Consider the following 9647-nt stretch of genomic DNA (forward strand, 5'->3'; position numbering starts at 1 on the left):
ACTAAACCCTTTTCAAAACCCTTTGCTTAAGTCCAAAAGTTCACCTCACTTTATTAAACATTCATGAGAAGAACATTGGACTGGGGGGACTTGAAGAGGTAGGTCCCAGCAGAGCCCAGTTGGACCCGCAAGACTCACCTTGAAGAGAGACGTCTGCGCAGAAACCAACTGGATCCGCAGGACCCACCATGCTCAGAGACGTGACGTCCTTACGCGCAGTACGCAAGCTGTTCCCGCAGGAAATGCCTCCCAATGGTGAAGGACTCTGCCTGTTCCCGCAGCTGCGGATACAAGCCATCAGGGAAGGCCACCCGCGCAGCAAGGCAACACGCACAAGGCACTTAGCTCTCAATCACTCAGTGTCACCTGAAGGAATGAGCAAAGCCGGGAACAATCCCGCACAAAGGCGGGAGGGGGAATACTCCCGCCCAAAAGCCAGTCCGTACGATACGGGAAGATCTTATGTACTGTACCTGACGAGGTATGGGCAAAAGATCTGACTAAAGATACGACAGCTTATTGACAACAGTATGGCGAGCAGCATGCTCCTGTACTGTATGTCACTATTAGCCGCTGCCTACTCACCAACTCCTGTAATACCACGTGCGTAGCCGGCAGTTGGTGGAAAAGAAATAGTACACAGTAGGCCTGGTCACTATCAGCCGCTTCCTACCCACCAACTACCAGCAGGGCACGTGCGTAGGCCACAGTTGGTAGAACAGGAATACTATTCAGCAGGCCACACCTCCTTGGAAACCTACCTTCGGCTATAAATACCACAAATGGTATGATCATCTCATCTCATCATATCTTATCACATTATCATCATATTATACCTGATATCTGCTCTAGCAATCTCTTAATATACATTTATATTTAAAGAGCAATCTAGTCTGATTCTTACGCCGGAGGGTGGTCACAAGGAGGAACCCCCCCCCCCTTCTCAGTGACAAGCTCACGGTGTCTGTTTTGCAGGTTATCAGAAGAACCATCTTTGCCGGGTCTAACCCCTCGTGGGAAACATCTATCTAACCCCCATGTTACCCGTAATCTGCCCGGAGTCCGGTTAGTGTTTCTTTAACCCGAAACCGGTTTTTCTAATACCAGAACCCGACCCTACCCGTAGGATACGCATAGGGTATGCATTTTGGCACTAAAAACCGAACCCGAACCCTACCCGATTTGTACCCGGTAATACCCGAATACCCGATTTGTACCCGGTAATACCCGAACCCGGAACCGAGGTTTACCAATACCCGAAACCGGGTATTTCAAATACCCGATGTATACTCGAAAAATACCTTAAAATACCCGAATAATACCCCTAAAAAGTGTAAACTTTTAAAAAATCCAATCTATATAAAAAAAATACCGGAAAAAAACCCGAAAAAACCCGTAAATAGAGTTTTTTCAATACCCGATAATAGGGTATTCAAATACCCGGTTTTAGAATACCCGGTTCTATACCCGACCCGAACCCGATGCATAGGGTATGATTTTTAGAGACAATACCCGACCCGAACCCTACCCGATTATTACCAATACCCGGTCATACCCGTACCCGGTCATACCCGAACCCGGTTCTATACCCAAACCCGGGTTTTAGAAAACCCGATTTGTGCACCTCTACTTGATACTATTAATATTATAGTTGACTTGTTTACTTATGAAAATGATAGGGTCCAATGTCGATCCAAATCTGTAAAAGAAAGTATGAAGCCATCCCTTCCAAAACAAAAGCTAAAACACAATAGCCCAATAGATCCATAACAGAAGCCCACAAAAATCCTGATGTAAAATGCACTGATCCAGGATTCCAGCCTTCCAGGCACCCAATTACATATGCCCCCCTAATTAACATTATTTTGGCCCATACAATCATATAGCATTTACTGAATTACTGCAAAAGATTAAGTACACAATTGTACATGTCTACTGTTAAAATTACCAACTGTCCAACTCGTTTATGTATAATGTTTATATATATATATATATTGTAATATTAATTAAAATTAAAAGCTCGAAAACATTTTTTTTAATGTGGAAGTAGAGTGCGTTATCAAAATCTAATTAATTCTCTTCGACGGGTTTTTCACCGTGTAAGGAAAAAATCGGGGTACGAAGGAACTCGAGAGTTGGCGTAGACAATCAAAGAAGACTGGTTGGGTTTTATTTGAGATATGTTAAGTCAATTAAACATTCCATCTTTTCTGGCCACTTCTTTTAATAATAATATTATTATAATTCAACTTGTTTTCCAGTTCCGGCAAGTTTCACCGAAATATTCGCCGGAATATTCTCCTCCGTCGTCTGATTTTAGGCGTTTTCTCAGAATCACCAAATTCGCAGCTCCAATTGCAAAACTACACCGTTTTGATTTGATATTTTATTTATTAATATTATTATAATTTGTTCGCCGGAAACTGCCGACACCGGATCTGTTTCTGCCCTTCTCCTGCAGAATCACCTTCGAAACTACCGTACAAGCTTCCTCCGGCAGTGTGTTCGTGTCCACAGGAATAAAGATAAGCATTTCTGTTTCTGTTCCTATTATTATTGCATTTCTGTTTCTGTTCCACGGGAATAAAGATAAACAGTTTGAGATCTACGACTTGCATATACTCTAGAATGTAGATCTAGCATAAATCACTTAATATAGAAAGCAGATCTGTAAGCAACTTGTTTATTAATTATTATAAACCAAATCACAAAGCATAACATAGATCTAGCCTTTATATCGAATCATATTACTGAAAATCAATATAAATAGTTTAAGATCTATAACTTACGCATACACCATACACTAGAATGAATGTAGATCTAGCATTAATCACTATGAATGTAACAGGTAGAGCATAAATCACTTGCAAAATGAACAAATTAATTAACACATATTGAATAAACCAGATCTGTAACTTGTAGCATTATTATTATTATTGTGGGTATTATTATTATTATTATTATTTTTGTGTGCGCAATTATTATTATTTTTTGCTGCCGTTGGGGGACCCAAAGCAAAAGAGTGAGCTTCTTGTAACCTGGCTGCCGTTGAGCTGTATCTGCCTTCATCATCTTCACGGTATACTCGTTCCTTTCTCACTATTATTATTAATATTAGTATTATTATTATTATTATCATTAGAACATACGTGATCCGGATCTTTGGAGTTTATTTTCATTTTAAGATCTCTTGACTATTATTGTTATTGCTACACACTATTATTATTATTATTAGTTTTTGTTACTATTATTATTATTATTATTGATTTGGTGTTCTATTGCTTGTGTTTGTGTGATTAGTTGCAACCATAGAGCGTAGGAACCATGACTATTACTTGAGACCATGTCCTGAAACGAGGGGTGTAGGAAAGAGTAAAGATAGGGAGCGTATATTGCGTTTGGCTTCTTGGAATGTAGGAACATTAAATGGTAAGTTGCTAGAATTGGTAGATGTGCTTAAAAGACGTAGGGTTCAGATAGCATGCCTCCAGGAGACTAAGTGGAAAGGACATAGAGGGGCTGAGTGTAATGGGTATAAGTTATGGTACTCGGGGTCTGATGGAGCTAGGAATGGAGTGGAGTTTCTAGTGGCTAAGGAAATACACACTAGTGTGGTGGAGGTAATAAGACATAATGACAGGATTATGGTGTTGAAATTAGTACTAGGAGAGGAAGTAGTGGCAGTAGTCTCCGCCTACGCGCCTCATGTAGGCCTAGGGGATCAGGAAAAGAGAGAATTTTGGGATTGCCTAAACGCAGTGGTAGGGGGCATACCTAGGGGGAGAGGATTTGCATAGGAGGTGATTTTAATGGACACATTGGTAAGGCTAACGATGGTTTTCAAGCCGTACATGGGGGTTTCGGTTTTGGTGATAGGAATGAGACCGGAACAGATCTTCTAGAGTTTGCGGTGGCACATGACCTAGGTATTATAAATTCTTATTTTAGGAAACAAGAATCTCATTTAATCACTTTTAGCAGTGGCGGACGCGACACGCAAATTGACTACCTTTTGATGAGGCAAGGAGACCGATGTTGGTGGAAGGACTGCAAAGTCATACCTGGGGAGGCAGTTGTGACTCAACATCGACTACTAGTGACAGATATAGCCTTCAGAAATAAGCTGACTGTTCGAGAGAAGAAAGGTACACCGAGAATTCGATGGGGAAATTTGAAGGACGAAAATCTCCTACTGTTTAAGGATAAACTCATACTGCATACGCGGGCTCGACTAAATGGGGACTCAACTCATATATGGGAAGCTATGGAGACAAAGATCATCCAAGTAGCAAAGGAGACTCTCGGGGTCACAACAGGAAAGACAAGTGGGCATAAGGAGTCTTGGTGGTGGAATGACGCAGTGCAAGACAAGATAAGGGATAAACAAGGATGTTTTAGGGAGCTAATGAGGTGCACGAATGAGGAGGAGCGAGTGGAATTGAGGGACAACTACAAAACGGCCAAGATAGAGGCGAAGAAGGCAGTGGCGGAAGCAAAGAAGGCGGCCTTTAAACGGATGTATGAAAGTCTAGAAACAAAAGAGGGGGAACATGCTATGTTTAAGATTGCCAAAGCCAGGGAGCGTAAAAGGCAAGATCTAGGACCGGTGAAGTTCACAAAGGATTCAGATGGGCATGTACTGGTCAAGGAGCAGGACATCAAGCTAAGATGGCAAACCTACTTCCACAATCTTTTTAACAATGGGAGAGCTTACCAAGAAGAACATGACAACACAAACTTTCAACGACAACAATCGAATAACTGCTACTGCCGACGGATCACACGAGAAGAGGTGAAGGATGCACTTAGGATGATGGGAAGGTCTAAGGCGGTTGGCCCAGACAACATACCCATCGAGGCGTGGAAGTGTCTGGGGGAGGAAGGAGTCATGTGGTTAACTACTCTGTTCAATAGTATTCTCAAATCAGGTAAGATGCCAGACCAGTGGAGGAGCAGCGTTGTAGTTCCTATCTATAAGAACAAAGGAGACGCCCAATGTTGTGGTAACTACCGAGGAATCAAACTACTAAGTCATACTATGAAGCTATGGGAAAGAGTGATTGAGGTTAGACTTAGACGAGAAACTCAGGTTACGGTCAACCAATTTGGCTTCATGCCGGGGCGTTCCACCACAGAACAATACACCTTATAAGAAGATTAATGGAAAAGTATAGGGAGAAGAAGCGTGATCTACTTATGGTGTTTATTGACCTAGAAAAGGCCTACGACAGTGTGTCACGACAGGTGCTCTGGGAGTGCTTGGAGGGTAGAAGAGTGCCCAGGAAATACATAGAGATAATTATGGATATGTATACCAGGAGTGAAACAAGTGTCCGTGCGCCAGTGGGGGATACTGATTTCTTTCCTGTAGAGGTAGGTCTTCACCAGGGGTCAGCGTTGAGCCCGTTTCTTTTTGCAATAGTCTTGGATGAGTTGTCAAAGTCGATTCAGGGGACTCTCCCGTGGTGCATGATGTTCGCAGACGATATTGTGTTACTTGCTGAGAAAAAACAAGATCTAAACATGAGGCTTGAGGAGTGGCGAACAACCTTAGAGACAAAAGGTTTAAAGATTAGCCGATCTAAGACGGAGTACCTCCACTCTGATTTTGGTGGGATAAACGACAATGAAGACGCACAGATCACAATTGAAGGGCAGGTGGTCCCGCAGGTAACGAAGTTCAAGTATTTAGGATCATTTGTACAGAGCGATGGGGAATTAGACAGTGATGTGACCCACCGAGTTCAGGTAGGATGGTGTAGATGGAAAGCAGCCACAGTTATATTGTGCGACAAGAGTTTCCCGACTAAACTAAAGGGAAAATTCTATAGGGTGGCAGTTAGACCTGCAATGCTATATAGAACAGATTGTTGGGCCATCAAGAAGGCACAAGTGCGGAAGATGGAGGTAGCAGAAATGAGAATGCTACGTTGGATGTGTGGGCACACAAGGCTAGACCGAATAAGAAACGTTGTGTTTCGCGAGAGATTAGGGGTGGCGAACATAGCAGACAAGATAAGAGAGTGGAGATTGAGATGGTTTGGACATGTAAAGAGAAGACAGACGACGAATCCTGTTAGATCCGTAGAAAACATTACTATAGAGGGGAGAAGGGGTAGAGGACGACCGAAATTGACTTTTCGGCTCACTCGGGCAGCTGGGATACCACACGCTTCTGCAAACTTTAACATGTTTGGGAATATTTCACCCTCTTTTGACGGGTTACCTATATAAGTATGAGCCCGGTTCGCCTTATAAAACCGATCTTCCCATTGAACCACCATACCCAAATGTTGATTATTCAGCAACAATATTTTCACGGGCAGATTCTCGACACCAATCGTCGCTAATTCTTGAACATTCATCAAAAAGCTTCCATCACCATCAATATCAACAACTATCGCATCCGGCCGGGCAACTGCTGCTCCAATAGCAGCAGGCAGCCCAAACCCCATTGCACCTAACCCACCCGAGGTCAACCATTGCCTCGGTCGGTTATACTTATAAAACTGGGCAGCCCACATCTGGTGCTGCCCGACCCCAGTGCTTATAATAGCATTCCCTCCCGTCAATTCGTCAAGAACTTGAATTGCGTATTGTGGGGGAATCGAATCGCCAAACGTTTTAAAACTCAACGGGTGCTTCATCTTCTGATCATCCAACTCCTCCCTCCAATCCCCAAAATCAAACTTATAAACCGATTTTCCCTCCAAAATCGCGTTGAGACGCTTTAACGCAATCTTAATATCACCACAAACCGACACATGGGGAATTTTATTCTTCCCTAATTCAGCCGGATCAATATCGATATGAACAATTTTAGCTCGCCTCGCGAAACTCTCAATCTTTCCCGTCACACGATCATCAAACCGAACCCCAAACGCAAGCAGCAAATCCGCTTTATCTACCGCAAAATTCCCACAAACCGTCCCATGCATTCCCAGCATTTGAAGTGACAAATCACTCGAACCCGGATACGACCCGAGCCCCATCAAAGTACTAGCAACCGGGATACCAGTAAGCTCAACAAACCGCCTCAACTCATCACCCGAATTCAAACAACCACCTCCCACATACAAAACCGGCCTCTTCGATTCACTTACCAACCGAATAATCTGTCGTAACAGATTATCCTTAGGCGGTTTCGGTAATCTTGCAACATAACCATTTAATCTCATAAGCGTGTCCCATTTCGGTACCGTTAATTGCTGCTGAATATCTTTTGGAACATCGATTAAAACCGGGCCGGGTCGACCCGAATTCGCCAAATAAAAAGCTTCACGTACAATTCTCGGAATATCATCCACATCCAATACTAAATAACTATGTTTCGTAATAGAACGTGTAATTTCAATGATGGGGGTTTCTTGAAACGCGTCGGTCCCGATCATTCGCCTCGGAACTTGCCCGGTGATGGCGACGATGGGAATACTGTCTAGTAATGCGTCGGCGAAGCCGCTGACGAGGTTGGTGGCGCCAGGGCCTGAGGTGGCCATGCAGACGCCGGGTAAGCCCGAGGCGCGAGCGTAGCCTTTGGCGGCGAATATGGCGCCTTGTTCGTGACGTGGAAGGATGTTTTGGATCAGAGTTGTGCTGGTTAAGGCTTGGTGGATCTCGAGTGAGGCGCCACCCGGGTACGCGAAGACGTGTTTGACGCCTTCGCGTTCGAGGGCTTCGATTAGGACGTCGGCGCCTTTACGCGGCTCGTTGGTGGCGAATCGGGAGGTGAAATGGGTTGTTGGTGGTGGGTGAGTGGTGGTGGTGGTGGTGAGTGGTTTGGGGTGGGAGATGACGTTGGTGATGTGGAGGGTATGGTGTCGTTTTGGAATATTGGAAGTGATTGGTGGTGGTAATGTGTGGATGTTACGGTGTCGTTTTGGAAGATTGGATGTAATGGAAGGTGGTGGAGTGATGGAAGCCATGGTGGGATGAATGTGTTAATTAATTTGTTTCTAGGTTAAAACATATATATAGGAGAGTGTTGTGGTCGTGACACACGTGTTGTGTTTTTATGTTTTTTTCTAAACAAGTTATTATTGGTCCACATGTGCTTAGTTTATTGTTTCTTAACCTTTGTAATAACAATTAATAAACATCATTTGTTTTAGTTTGAACCTTTTAAGTTGGAAAAAAGACGGTTATATACAAATGTTGAGCCAGTGAGAAGATAGCAGGTAAGCACCCTCATCTTATTATTTAATTTTTTTAAGCATGTGTAGTGATTAAAAACTATATAATAAAATAAGATTTAGAACATAATTGATTCCCTCCCGCCATTATTAGCGCATTCAAAGTGGATGGATTAAAAAGAATAATTTTCTTTTATCATATTGAGGATTTTTTCTATTATTTTTGAAATGATTAAATAATGATTAAACTAATTAAATAAAATTAAAAAAAATGGAAAAGTGATTGGTCTTTTGACCAAACCATTGCCCCAAATGTTGTCGTTAAGGAGACGCTCAGACATATAAAGCTCAAAGATGTCCCACGGCCTGAAATACCATTTCCGCTCGCCGCCGTGTCTGTTCTATCTCCGGTCGTGCCATCACAACTATCAGAGAAAACCCCAAAGCAAATACAAATGAATTATCATATAGGCCGACTTGCTTCAATTTAAACAGTTTCGTAGGCTTTTATGGTTTTTCATTATCTATATGCAAACTAGGCATGTTTGTTGAGGCAAATGTACACTTATTGCACTCCCTATCATCTGATGAACATTAATGTTTGACCGAACCATATCAAAGGATCATGATATTCAGTATTCACATGATATGCACGCGGAATAAAATGAACGATGTTTTAAGAAAGGGGGCTGGAATTGCATGTTTGATCACTTGGGGGCTGGAAAAAAATCTTTTCAAAAGGGGGTTTCCGCCATTTCTATTGGCGGGGAGTTGAGACGATATAGATGAGCCAGAAAACGAAGACAATGTAAGAACTTTGACATGTACAATGATGTAATATACCATTCCAACCCCCTTCTTAAAATTTTCATGTAAGCGTTGAGTAATTTTAGCTAAGGAAAAGGGGTATGTGTGAAATTGTAGGTAGTTGTTGAAAGTGTTGAGTTGAAGGTGTGTAATTTTAACAAAGAAAGATGGGTATATGCGGAATTTAGATAAAAACTAAACAGAGCCGAATACAAGCTTTAAATGGTTAAAACTGAAAATGATTATCATGTTCTAGTGATGCATAATCATAAGAGTTGAATTCATTTCTATATTACCCAAATAAATGTAAAATTAATTTTTCTATAATAAACAAAGTGTGAGGAGCATGTATTGTTAGATAAATATATAGTTTTTTTGTCATCACAAATGGTTGGTGAAGTATAGTTAATATTAATGTTACATCTGCTAAAATGCACATGAATGGTTGGTGAGATGGAACCAGCTTCTTTGCAAGTTCTATTAGTCTTTATTGAAAGTCTTAGATTCTTTAATTTGGCCCTTTTATAAAAAACTACAAAATATTATATAATATGCTTTCTTGTGGACTCACTTTCCATTTCCTTTTGAACTCAAATTACCTTAACTGTTACTTACCAGTAACAGTTATCTGTTACCAGTAACAGTTATAACATGAAATAGTATCCAAGCAAGTTATTTCGTTAAGAGTGTAAATACTCAACATGACCAATA

General features: G+C 41.8%; 1 protein-coding gene across 1 annotated transcript; it reads right to left on the bottom strand.

Moving 5' to 3' along the window:
* Positions 1-2402: 2402 nt before the first annotated feature.
* On the bottom strand, positions 2403-7922 carry LOC143637422 (acetolactate synthase 3, chloroplastic-like). The gene is made up of 2 exons (XM_077104817.1): positions 6138-7922; positions 2403-2636 (listed from the first exon to the last, which is right to left on the bottom strand). The coding sequence occupies exons 1-2, from the start codon at positions 7920-7922 to the stop codon at positions 2403-2405; spliced, it is 2019 nt and encodes a 672-aa protein (XP_076960932.1).
* Between the last annotated feature and the right edge of the window lie 1725 nt (positions 7923-9647).

This window comes from Bidens hawaiensis, unplaced genomic scaffold (assembly GCF_021521415.1).
Source record: "Bidens hawaiensis isolate Kalapana, Puna unplaced genomic scaffold, B.hawaiensis_p1.1 tig00008283_1, whole genome shotgun sequence".
Lineage (NCBI taxonomy): Eukaryota > Viridiplantae > Streptophyta > Magnoliopsida > Asterales > Asteraceae > Bidens > Bidens hawaiensis.